This window comes from Pavona decussata, unplaced genomic scaffold, assembly GCF_977016875.1.
Source record: "Pavona decussata unplaced genomic scaffold, jaPavDecu1.1 SCAFFOLD_38, whole genome shotgun sequence".
Lineage (NCBI taxonomy): Eukaryota > Metazoa > Cnidaria > Anthozoa > Scleractinia > Agariciidae > Pavona > Pavona decussata.
The window spans coordinates 6266336-6280000 of record NW_028145460.1 but is presented as its reverse complement, the minus strand read 5'-3'; the positions used below and the strand labels follow the sequence as shown (position 1 = coordinate 6280000).

Genomic DNA, 13665 nt, shown 5'->3' with positions numbered 1-13665 from the left:
GATCGGAATCCAGCAGATCAATACACCTTCCTTCCTCCCACACTGGCGCGTTCTAAAATTATGTAAACATGGCATCTCCAATTCGCACATCCATGTGAAGTATCATCATACAAAAAATACTTCACAGACGATAGATACATGTACGATGGCGAAAAGCGAAACTGTCGAATCGAGCTACCAAAGGCAACCGATCATATCTTGCAAATTACATGATAATGCAAAATAATGATCTCTCTTGGTTGCTCTCCTTTGACAAAACGACTAACTGAAAGTTAAACTTAGCACGTATTGCACTGTCCTTCAATAATCGATTAATCATGAAGACAGTCCTATCCATAGTATAACCGATAACCGTGCTTTTCCATCGAGTAGTCCCAAGTCGTTCTCCTTCTCTTTTGAACGAGCGTGTAGCGCGCGCAAGAGCCTGGTAACGATCCCCTATTTTACCGGGCCCGGAAATTACCGGGAAAGTTTACGGGTGCTTCGAGAAACACATTATCGGGCCCGGTAAAGTTTCCCGGTAAGTTGCCCGATAAGTTAACGGGCCCGGAAATTACCGGGACTTTCGAGAAACGGGCCCCAGCAGTGTTATAAACTCATTAAAACCTTACTACAAACCGAAAATGACGGTGGGTTAGGTTTTGAACTGTGGCCGCAGTTTGGCGATTTTGCTCGATTTTTCTGTGCATTCGCTCTTAATTCACCTTAATCTTTTAATTCATGCATGTGTTAGTTAGCTCGAAAACTATGCTCCTCCAGCCACACGTCCCCCCAAAGCAGAACCATTAATGAATTGAACTGAACTAACATTTAGTTTATCATGTGATAGCTACCAAACTTCATTTGGTCCCAGCCAGCTTCGTTTCTCGTTTCGAAGCATTTTCTATTCTTTATAGTATCTTAGCATCTGATTTCTAGTAAGCCTCACCAGAAATTGTTCAAGCGAGCTAAGTTGATTCACAAATGAAGCAGATCGTGAAGTTGCCGCTGTCGTAAGTCTGAAGGCCGTGGACCTTTTTCCGAGAGATTTGTTGCATTTCCTTTAAAAATTGGAGCAGAGCCCCAAAGTAAAATTCATCATTGCATCTTTCATTAACATTCCATATACACTGCATATGTTTTACGACGTGTGCAAATTAAGGAATGTCTCTACTTTGTTTCAGTCCGTCCTCTTGTTTCAATTCATCCGGGACCTCTGTACGTTATTGAAGGAAGCGACGCCACTCTTCCAACTTGTCACGTGACTGGTCATCCTAAACCACTTGTGACGTGGAGCAAGTCATTTGGTCAGTTGCCTCAGGGGAGGGTGCAGAGTAACAACAGCGTCATAAAAATTTTAGATGCCCGCAAAGCTGATTCTGACAATTACATATGCACGGCATCTACCCTGTTGGGAAGTGCTGTACAGAAAACTCTTTTAGTAGTAGTCTCCCTTCCTCGGTTCACTATTAAGCCACCTGCTAAAGTTGTAACAGGTCCTGGGGACACTTTGACATTGAACTGCAGCGCTACTGGTGATCCGCAGCCAGTCATCAGCTGGAAACGACAAGGAGCACAACTGCCAGTTGGACGGAGTCACCAGCAGATTAATGGCGCTTTAGCAATAAGAGACATTAGAAACGAGGATGCAGGGATTTACATTTGTGTCGCAAAAAGTGCTGGAGTGTTTGACGTGGAAACTGTGACCGATGTTGATTTTCAAATTAGAGGTTAGTTTAAAATTGGACATCAGGGCCCAGTTGTCCAAAGCCCGCTTAAGCTAATCCTGGGTTAACATAAACTTTAATTCAAGTTTAATGCGTAACCAATAAAGTTTCTTCCAAAAGATTTTTATCCTTTAGTTTTGACTTACACTTTTCTTTACCATTTGCTTAAAATTAGCTCTTGGAAACATTTAAAATGGGCGAGATGAAAACTTCGGTTAATTTTAATCGGGGATTTGCGTTAATCGGCTTTCAAACAACTGGGCCCAGGACAACTATTAATAATGAAAACAGCAAAGGTTGGTACATTTGTCGTGTTTTGTAGCTTTCAATCGGCAGTCAAATACCGTAATTTTGTGTTCTCTATCATATCCACCTCAAACAAGTGGAAGCGATGTTGAGGTTCAGAAGCCCTTAAAAAGTGAATAAGGACGGTACCAGCCTTCTAATACAAATACTTTTAAATTGTGAGAGTTTCTCGGCCTTCCCGAAAAACGCAGCACATATGCATAGTATCAAAGTGGCACCACCCTTAAGATTGGAAATATCAACTCCATTGTTAACTAATGGAGATAGAAAGGGCTACAACGTATAAAGCTGTTTCATCTAAGTGTCCAAAAAAGCGTAAAAGCGTACGCGACAAAGAAAGCCGAAAGATAGTCTGGGAAATACCCAGACTGGGAAATAACCAAACTTAGAATCCATAATGCCTCGACCGTACAGCGAAGACTTTTTAGATGGCGGGCAATATGGATTCTGAGCTTTTATTGAAATTTATTGAATATTTCCCAGACTTCCTTTCGGCATTGTCGCGTACGCTTTTTTGGACAACCTTTGTCGAAACAGCTGCATTCTGTTTCACATAGTGAAGTTCATATGTTAAATTGATCCGTGGCCAATATATTTTCTTTTTACACACGCGGCAATGGGGAAGAAAATAAGGAGGGCTATATTTCTATATCCGTGCCGAAAGAGAGCGGCGGATGAGATATCAGTTAACTAATTTTTATGGAGGGAAAGTTGAGAAGAATTATTGCGCTAAGTTGTCTGGATGGAATTAGAATTGTGTAATTGTTAAAAAACTGGCCCACTTAAGCAAAACTGAAGTGGATTATTTAAGCGAAAGTGAATTAGGTACGGAAAATCCCAAGGTAGGCGAGTGCTTGCAGCGTAATATGACACTAGGGCTAATTCGATTCATACGCCGTACCTTTCATGTGCCGAACGTAATTTCCTTTATGTGATGATGAATTTGAAGCTATTACGAAAACGCGTCGTATTTTACAAATCAATCAATCATTTATTTTAATACTAACAAGAAGTTGAAGTACAGTAAAGTTCCCACCCGAAAGTAGCGACTGAAGTCGAGTGAAAGCAAAATACACCAAGACTTTCAAATGCCCAAAAAGGAAAAGAAAATTAGAAATCAACATAACATACGAAAATAAATTCATGCAATACGTACAATACAACTATACAATACAATATAGGAAAATAGATAGATGATAAGATTTCCAATAACAGAGGCTTATTATAGTGTTATTTTTTCCCTTATAACCGGCAGATATTTTAGCAATAATCGTTTTTTAGAGGGATAGTCATCTTCATTGTTTGGTAATTCTGATTAAAGTGTTTGGAGTTTTGTATTAGAAGACTTTCTGGGTAGAGAGTGCAAGTTTACTGAAATACTTACAGTGATAACAACTTACTGACAGACTGACTGAAGATACCAACGTAACAATATCATCTCAATTCTCAATGTTACTCGATGTTTCTTCTTTGGGAATATCGAAAATCTGTCGAACATTGTTATAAAGGTTTTCCTTTGTCTCCATATAAATGGGATTTTTGGAATCTCACCATGAGACTTAAAAAGTAGGCATCTCATTCAATGACTTTCAGAGAAAATATGCCCACATATTTGAGCGTTTTTTTTTTACACAGATGATTTTGCTAACTTGACAGAAACTTTTGCGGTGATTTTGAATTCCCTGCATAAGCTACCAATGAGTTTACGAGCAAATCATAAAACCCCACCGCCCTCCCAACCCCCAGCGCAAGAGATCTTATCACAAAAATGTGTTCTTAAGAAACACCAAAGGAGACCTGGGGTCCGTTTCTCAAAAGTCCCGGTAACTTATCCGGCCCGATAAGTCACCCGGTAAGTCCCCGTAAACTTTTCGGGTGTTCAAGTTCTCGAAACCCCTGCTATTAACGGTCTCGATAACTTTCCCGGTAACTTGCCTGGTAAATTACGGGAGGTCGTGACCTCCTGTAAAGTTACCGGGAAATCGCAAGTGTTTCAACACTTAACAAAATGGCGGCCGGATGCGGACTGTTTTGTTTAGTTAGAAGACCGCAGTCTTATCAAAGACGACCCATTCTGGCCTAACATGGCTGACTGTGAGTCGAAGAAAGATTCAGGCTTTCACGAGCGAGAATTGTGTGGCTCGTGAATGAACTTGCAGACGAATTGCGGAGAAACACAGCGAGAAGCTGCCCGCTGGCTCCGGAAATACAGATAAATGCAAGAGTAGCTATTGTTGTTGTTGTTTTTAGATAGTGTTTGAAAAACGCTAAGGGTGTTTACATATGGCCGCTATATAAATTTGAAATTATCACTATTTTATTGTTATTAAGAACAGACGATGGAAGAAAAAATAAATCAATATTTTGTCATGTAAACACGGCTCGCTCGCAACAATTTAATTATATTACTCCAAAATGGCTTCATTTTAGCATAAAAGAGATATTGTGCGTTCCTGTTACGCAAAACTAATCCTACCGCAAGCCATGGCCAACTGTTTTCTTTTATGGCTTATATATCGTTTAAAATTCTTTGTGTTAATTTGCAGAATTTTCATGAGAAGGAGGAAGTTAGAAATCTGACATGCTACAGATAAACGTAAACATGAGCGGTAGCGATGAGAGTCGTATTATGCGCGGTCCTCGACTGAAGTACACAAATGGTGTTTGCTGCATTAACAAGAGGAAAAAAGAATAAGAAGCGTACTGTACTCACGATAGAAAAACGACAATAAAGAGCTAAAAAAAAACAATCCCTCTTTTCGCGAAATAGTTTCAGTCGCATTTCAATTGGTCGCACGTTGTGGTGTGATACAAAACGATGTACAAAATTTTGGCATGGGTAAAAAAAGTGCTTGATGTCTGCCGGAGAAAACGATTAAATCACGCCTGTTGAGCTATAGCTTCTCAGTTTTATAACTTGTGTGAGATTATTCCTTATTCCCAATATTCTCTACACTTGATACTAAAGACCAAGAATCGAGCTACTTCACTGGGCAACTGATTATCGCTTCCAAATTGAACGATGATGCAAAGTAATGATCTCACTCGGTTGCTCTCCTTTGACACAACGAAAAACTCAAAGTTAAACTTAGCACGTAATGCACTGTCCTTTAACAATCCCGAAGACAGTCCTGTCGCATCCATAACCGTGCTTTTCCATCGACAGCGAAATCGAATGAATCGAATGGACTGGACGAACGGACGAAATTACCGGGAAAGTTTACGGATGCTTCGAGAAACGCAACATCGGGCCCGATAAAGTTTCCCGATAACGGCCCCGATAAGTTATCGTGCTCGGAAGTTACCGGGACTTTCGAGAAACGGGCCCCTGGCCGCTTTTTATGTTCTCATCGCAAGCGCTCACAATTTCAACAAAATCAGAATCACACTCGGGGAGAAATCGATGCATAATCGTAGCCGAGATCGTCAGTGGCTAACTACACAAGCGATTTGAAATCAAACTTTGCTGTAAACATCGCCGCTAAAATAATACGCCTGCAGCTTTCGGTGTGGGGAGTCACAGCGAGTTTGCAATTTTGATGCAACAGAAGCAACGCTTGTATTTGGTGAAAAAAGAAAAAAAGAAAGAAAGAAACCAAAACAAACAAACAAACGATAACGAGGACAACAACCAAAACAAACGAAAAGAGATAATAATAATATCACAGAAACAAACAGACGAAAAAAATACCCCAAAAGAAACGTCAGTCAGTGTTATTGCATATGTGCTCTGTTTAAAACTGCTGGCTTAAATTTCAATTTCCACTACTGCCAATTTTTTGATGAGATTTCATGGCGCTATGATTTGTTGTTTTTGTTATTTTGATGCCGAAAAAAATAAAACTTCAAAGAAAACTTAACCCAATGGACGCTCACAAAAAGCTCGCTTAAAGGGTCCAGATTCATCTGCTGCACAGAGATAGTTTAATGGCTATTGTTATCCGTTAACGTTATTATATCCAAAGCTTGATAATAGTTCCTAATGTTACATACTTTAGGAACTGAATATTGGCGTTTATGCAAACGTCTTTATTTTGTTTCATCAGATTGCTCTGATCTATTAAAATCAGGCCATACACAGAATGGAGTGTACTCTGTGAACCCAGACGGAAAAGGATCCTTCACCGTGTACTGTGACATGCGCACTGACGGCGGAGGATGGACACTGTTTCAAAGAAGACAAGATGGCTCGGTGGACTTCTATCGGGGTTGGAACGATTACAAATCAGGCTTTGGTCAGCTGACGGCTGAGTTCTGGTTAGGAAATGACAAGATCCACAGGTTGACGGCCTCTAGGCCCAGCTCTCTGCGAGTGGAGCTGGAGGACTGGAACGGAGTTAGAGTGTATGCCAAATATGGCAGGTTCAGCATTGGTGATGAGCAGGCGAAGTATCGACTTGAAGTGAGTTCATATTCAGGGACAGCGGGAGATTCTTTAGCATGGCATAATCACCTGGCGTTTAGCACAAAAGACAGAGATAATGATATGTGGTACATTAGAAACTGTGCTGTGCAATGGACTGGCGCCTGGTGGTACAACACTTGCCATCACTCCAATCTCAACGGAAAATATCTGGCGAACAAGAATAATGACCGAGGAACCCGGTGGAGACACTTCAGAGGTTCTCTTTCACTCAAATTTACTGAAATGAAACTGAGGCCATCACCCTAAAAAGAATATAAGTTAGGGATCAAACGTTCGTCATTAGATTGCAACAAATATGAGTATGAACAACGTGACACTCATTTTTTTTTTTTTATAAGAATCTTTTTATGAGAATGATTTATTATCTAGTAAGTGACACAGGCATACTCGGAAAAAAAATCCGAGTCCTTCTATCAGGAGTCGAACCTAAGCCCTTCCGGTTACTAGTTCGGATGCTCTACCACTGAGCTACAGGAGACTCGTGGGAGCTGAGGCCATTTGTATTACGACTTAATGTTTTTGAAAATGAACAGTATGAGATACGGACAAAATAATACAGATAAAAATTCAGTCTATATTGTCCAATTAACCCAAATAACAGGTGTCTTGGTCACATCCGCACAGATTTATTGAAATACTATAACAGATAACTAAGAACACCTTTAAAAGAACTTTCAGGCTGAAATTGCCCAAAAATAATGAGAACGTTCAGTCTCAGCCCCAAATTAGACGTTCTTTATATACAAAAAAGAGTGTATATCCCCCACGCCTCATTCAATAGATAATCCGTCTTAGATTGTTTTTGACGAGTACACCCCAACACCATATAGGTAACATGTCTTATATGTTAGTTTGGGGTCAACCAAAATCAATAGTTTTTAATAATTATCTCTTTTAATATACTGATATACTCGCCTTATATAGTATATAGCAATATATATTTTCAGGAAAACAGTGAACGTTCAGTGCAAAAGTGTTACACGTTCTTTTGAAGGCCCTTGCTTGATCATGAGTATTATAAACCAAAGCTTTCAGAACGTAAATATATATCGTAGAAAAATACGGAGATCAAAGTCTAAAGTAGATCCAACCCTAACCATCGATTCTCAGTCAGAAATTTCTGACTATTGAAGACAGCGCATAATGTTCCTGTACTGCAAAGATTTAAGGAAGAATAACTCCTTACGGAACCAAGTCTTGATCATCCATGATTGTGGTATATATTAGGAAAAATGTGAACGAAAAATTCAGGATAAATAAATAAATAAAGAAAGAAAGAAAGAAAGAAAGAAAGAAAGAAAGAAAGAAAGAAAGAAAGAAAGAAAGAAAGAAAGAAAGAAAAAAATAAAGAAATAAAGAAATAAATAAAGAAAGAAAGAAACATTTGAAGTGTAACACTGTATAACATGACTTTTAACACACCTCAAATGGATACAAAAACAAATGGTCCCGAGCGAGAATCTAACCCACGTCTCCCAGTACTAGACGAGAAACAACCACGCTGGCAACTTGGCCACTTTACACTGGACGTTTTCTGTGGAATACCTGTGTTTCATTGCTTTTGATAAGAAGCCATGAAACACAGGTATTGATCGTAAAGAAAACGTTCCGTGGAATGGCATACTAACGATTTAATTCTTGTACTCAGTTTGCACTTAGGACTTTCCTGGCTTCAAAACATGAGTTCTTCTGATGTTAATTTTCGGTTTAACAGCATCTTTTAGTCTTCGTGATAGTTAAGGAAAGAAAAAAAAAAACACGATATCTTCTCCTGTAAATTAGGTTACTGACTCAAGTCGGCCTTGGGAGCGTTTTGGGAATAGTTCTGTTTTTGAATAAGTAAATGATCATCGCAGTTATGCACGCAACTTACGCAAAGAAAGCCTGAAAAATATTCAGCTTGAACGGGATTCGAACCCATAACTCTGTGATACCAGTGAAGTGCTCTATCAATTGAGCTATCAAACCAACTGGGAGCTCATCATAATGTGAATTCGAAATGTACCCGTAGAACTGATGAGATGAAAGACAATATATGAAGAAAATCCATACATTTGAACTGCGGAATTAGAAAAAGAATGAATAAGTGAATGATCATGGCAGTTATGTACGCAACTTTAAATATAAGCAGTTACGTGGAAAAGGAAGCCTGAAAAAAATTCATCGCAGCTACAAACGTAACTGAGTTGCGAAAAGAAAGCCTGTGAAAAAAAAAAAATATCAGTTTTAAGTTGCGGATATAACTGCAATGATCATTCACTTACCATAGAATTCCAAAAGTAATGGCCCGTTACTTTCGGAATTCAATATGAAGTTAAAACATTAACGTTACTTTGTAGTCGGACAGATTAGCGACCGGAAAGGAAAAAACAATCACTCCGCATTTATTCTAATTCAACAACATGTGCAACTCGACAACAGAATCCGAACCGGTTGCAACCGCGCGACCTAGTACAACTTTCGAGGGGGAAGGGGGGCGTTACTTTCGGAATTCTATGGTATTAACTCTTTCTTCCGCAGTTCAAATGTATGAATTTTTATTCATTTGAAGTTCTGTTTTTATTGGAAAAAATGAAGCGAATTCGAAGCTGAAAAAAGACCTTCAAACTGCCCCTTAAAAAGTTGGAAATGGCATTTTTTCAAAATTTCCCCGGAGGAGGGCGTGGTCCCCGGAATCCTAGATACTTTGGTGTTTCATGGTCGTTGGTTCGAAACTTTGTTCTTCCTTTGATCCGCGAAGAATCTAAGCAGCCTTTTCCTGCTCCGGCGTCCTTGATCATGACATGTTAGCACCTTCAACAGTCAGTCCGGAATTAATACTGGGGGTAATATTATCCTTTGAGCCTCTATTCGATTTAAAATGTATTCCGGTGAATCAGAGATAAATAAGCACAGGCACGATATCATTCAAAGCTGTGCTAAAATATGTTTTAACTTTGCCTCCTATCATAACAAGATGAGTAACATAAATAGCTGAAAACTTGGCAGGTTATCGATACTCGTGATCATACTTAATCAGATAACGAGCTTTGTATTGGTAAAATCACCCAAAATGACCGCTTTAAAGGAGAGTTTGCCTTCCTTTGCAACTTTTATTTCTGTCTTGTCAATCGTGTTGTACTGGGCCGGATTTTTGAGAGTTGAATTGGAGTTGAACGAACAGAAGGAGAGATTAAATGCTCTTGAAAACGCCATCGCTGGGAATAAGCCGCCAACAAGGGAGCCAAAGCAGAAAAAAAAAATAAAGATTTTCCCTGGCAAGTTTGTGCTCATTGCTGATAAGTAGTAAAGAAAACAATAAAGAAAAACTGGAACATGCAAGATTAGCATGTGCCCATTTCAGAAAACTGTTTTTCACCGGTACAAATACCCACCAAATAGGATTTTTACGGTACGAATAGCCAACTGTACGAATATTGCACATGGCACATTTGTACACGTTTTGCACATAATTTGAACAGCGCGCGACTCACAGCTCGCCCCTCGAATATCAAAATAGCGAGAGAGACTGCTCGCAGTCTAATATGGTAGACATATCCATGACATGCTGTCCAGTACGGCAAGCGCCAATTGGAGTTTACTGATTACAGACTTCAGGTTTCCCTCGATAAAATCAGCAACGAGGGCCAAGTATCGCTCATAGACTTTGAAGACCTCAAGATGGAGAATGAGCGATTGCAGGGTGAACGTGACAGGACAAAAAAGGTAAATTTTCTTACACTTTGAAGTAAAGTTGTTGTTTATCGTCTGCTTGCGTTTCACAGGACATGGTTACTGCCTTGAGGGAAGAACTTACTGTCAAGGAGAACGCTATAGGAGAAATGAAGAAAGCTGTAAAGGAGGTGAGTGCATCCTTTTGAACTGGAGTGCTGAGACAGTGGATGGTGTAGCGGTACTTTCACACGAACAGAAGCAAACAAAGAGAAAGACAGTCAGAATAGAGAGACAGGCAGAACAGACACAGACAGAACCTTCACGACATCGGTTAACTTAGAAAAACTTTGAAGTCAAACGCATAATTTGCGGGACATCACATGCTTATAAGTCTAACTCAAAAGATTCTTAATTATTTTTGACAATTTCAGATTGCTGCCCACAACCAAGATTTACTGGAAGAGAACTTAAATCTTCAATGCAGTTGCGAGCAGGTAATGAGCATGCATGAAAATATGGACAGCTATCCAACTGTCAGAATGGAAAACTGTTTCCTGTGTTCACTGTACGAGCTCTAGGTAGTTTCATGTTACGGCTATTAGCCTGTTAGTGTTTACTTTACGGCGTAACATTGGCATTTTACGGAAAGCTCATGTCATGCTGCACTCTAGTGCTGGGTACAAGATGTCGCGGCATTTGGTCAAAATATAAATGTATTTAACTGATTGTCAGTGCTTAGTGTTCTTCTCCGTATGTTCTTAAATTTTAGTTAATCTCAGCCTCAACATTCTTATAAAATGAAAGGTTCTTATTAAACAAAAGATAGAGTGTAGTAGAAAATGACTTTTCGCAGACGCTGATCTTACCCTGTTTGTTAAATGTGTGAGATATGTTTACTTTTTTCTATAATTCTGTATTTGTTTTCCATGCAACAGCTTAAAAAGCTGAGCTCAAAAGAGAAATTGGAAGTACAGCGAAAACTGTGGAAAGAGGTAAGAATATGATTCCACGACCGAGTTATTCATTATATTTCTTGTTTGAGAGAAATCAAGTAATAAAGTATTAATTACAAACTCTAATGTCTAGCTAGTGCTAGTAGATTGAAACTTTGATTGAATAAAGATGTTTATTTTGTTCCTCCCATTCTTTGAACAACCTGGACTTCTGCTAGAATTTATGATCTTGGCACGGTTGTGAACGCTGCTGATGTAAGCGCAGTGACGGGCTAGACAGGGCCAGAGTTATGCTAAATCGGAAAGGCGATCCACAGACTCCCGTGCTCTGGAGTTTTGTACACGTGTGAAGGATGCTTTGACTTGACTGTTGCTCAATTTGCAATTACGTCATCGTGTGACTAACAGAACATTGCCCAGTGACACCCTCGACGTTTCAAAATAAACTGTTCTATTTTTTGCCCCAGGTTAAGAATTTTTTAGTTTTTTGCTTGCTATTGTTTTTGGTAACTTGTCAGTTTAGTGCGCGTTGGCATAACAAACTCGATTTTGTGAACTCGTTTGGGCAAATACAGGTTGGAGTGTATGATCGTGGAGCAACTGTTTGGTGGCGGCAAACAGAACAGGTCTCGAAACTCGCTAACTTTCTCAAACACTTTCTGGGCTTGGCAGAGTCGCTCTTCACGTGTTAACGTTCGCTAAGCTTGTTCTGTTTACCTCCAATGACAGAGAAGAATGATACAGAAAGAACTGCGGTCAAAATTGGATGTAAGTGATCACCTGACCCTTGTCTGCCTTGGTACAATAGGTTTTTTCTTTTATTTTTGTCGTGCGGAGCGACTGTACCGAAAGTGTGATGTAGGGCGGAAGTTTTTGTAACTTGGATTTAGCTTGTGAAAGCACGATTTTGCCAAGCATCTTTTAGAATTTTCTATCTTCAATGTGCTAATATAAGATTGCCTTGTCGAGGGCGGCCGAAGGCAGCCGAGGGCGGCCAATCACAACAAACAAAAACCACACTGAACCAATCAGAACACGAAGCAAATGCACGTGATAGGCGACAAGCGCGCGAAACGCGCACGGGTGAAAAACAAAATCAAAGGTTTTCGGTCTACTATTTATTGACTGAGAAAACCATGGAAGCGTTATTAAACTAGTCGTATGGTGTAAACCAAAGTAAACTCAATTGCTTCCAACACTCGGCTGAAAACACTCTGCCAGTCATAACTAACTGATTTCTTTCAGCTGTGAGACTGCACGTCTGAGCTCAAAGCAGTGGTTCAAGTTTGTCGAGAAAGAAAGGAAGGCAAAGACCCTGACATGTCTGTTCTGCTAGGTCTCCGATGTGAGTTCATTTGTATTTTTATTTTTAAAGTTATGTTTTAAGTTTCCTTACAGCTCAACTGGCTACAGCTTAGTAACAGCCGCACGTTACAGTTGTGTGCTTATTGGAAAAGATACTGGCGGTTACTTTGTTTTTAAAAAAAAAAAAACAAAAAACAAGGAAAGCTAGCGGCTTTCATAAAATGAGGCGAGGCTTCGTGAAATCAGAGAACTTGTGTTGTCGATAAATATCCTTACTTTTCCTGTGATTGTTTTCCAGCTACATCAACAGACGAAGAAGAAAACGAAAGTAACGAAATTTCAGACCACGTTGATGCGATACAATCCAAGATAAACGGTGTACAGGAGCTCCGGCTGGACGTGGAAAATCTAAGAAAATTTATCTCTGATCAATACGCTGAGGACATTGGAAATAACTGCAGAATGCAGTGAATGCAACGACGCATGGTACAGCTGCTGGGTGGCAACATGGCGCAGTCGTTTCAGCATCATATTGATTAAAGATTCAGTATTTCATTGGCTTAGCGTCTCTATATCTTTGATCAAGGGCTAATTTCTGCTCAACACTTAAAGAAAAAGATGTCTTTTTCTGGCCACGGGAGTCTAGAAGATATGTCCTGTTGAGAAATGGCCTGGCTAACATTTTGCCTTGGCTAGAAATTGAATGCAGTAATCTTAATCGACAACATCCCTGGTGGTAACTTAATGCCATTAATCTCAGTGTTATTAGATGTTGCTTACTAAACTTAATAGAAGGTATATTTGTTTTCGTCTCTTCCTATCAATTGAATAAAGCTTGCATCGTGATTAGTTACTGAAGATGAAAACTTAGTTTTGTTTCTGTACGATGTTACACACAGACTCCAACGTTACAACCACCTTGTACAGTGTAATTAACAACACCACAGCTCAATTGCTTTTATGTGAATGAACATACTTTAGGGTTTTGTCCGCAGACTAAAAAGTTAGGACCGCATACGAAAGAGTTTCGAAGGAAAGCACTACTCAACAGCTTTTGTTTAAATGTATTGAAACTCAAAAAGTTATCGTCACAATACGTGACTAACAGTCTCGCTCGTGGATACGACGAGATTAGATATTAGAGAGACTTTAGGATCGTGTTCGCGGTAAACGGCAACCGTCCTATTCGCATTTATGTTTTCTTAAAAGAAATATTGAATATACGAGAATGAAACAAAATAATTCTGACCTTTTCGTTTCCCTTTTGTTGTAAACGTGATCCAAAATCTCTCTATTATCAAACCCTTTCACATGC

At 39.5% G+C, this 13665-nt stretch overlaps 2 protein-coding genes and 1 long non-coding RNA gene across 3 annotated transcripts in view; all 3 read left to right on the top strand.

Moving 5' to 3' along the window:
- Positions 1-7147, top strand: part of LOC146483849 (uncharacterized) — a 26952-nt gene extending 19805 nt beyond the window's left edge. The window contains exons 3-4 of the mRNA XM_085105995.1: positions 1164-1709; positions 6059-7147. Of these exons, the coding sequence (XP_084962121.1) occupies positions 1164-1709; positions 6059-6684 (1172 nt within the window). The 3' untranslated portion in view covers positions 6685-7147. The remainder of the gene's footprint in view (positions 1-1163; positions 1710-6058) is intronic.
- Positions 1-13665, top strand: part of LOC146483845 (uncharacterized) — a 78149-nt gene that overhangs the window by 41505 nt on the left and 22979 nt on the right. The gene's annotated exons all lie outside the window — the stretch shown is intronic.
- LOC146483848 (uncharacterized) lies at positions 10183-12839 on the top strand. The gene is made up of 5 exons (XR_014863846.1): positions 10183-10280; positions 10524-10586; positions 11028-11084; positions 12291-12390; positions 12649-12839. It is a non-coding gene; the product is annotated as an uncharacterized LOC146483848 (long non-coding RNA).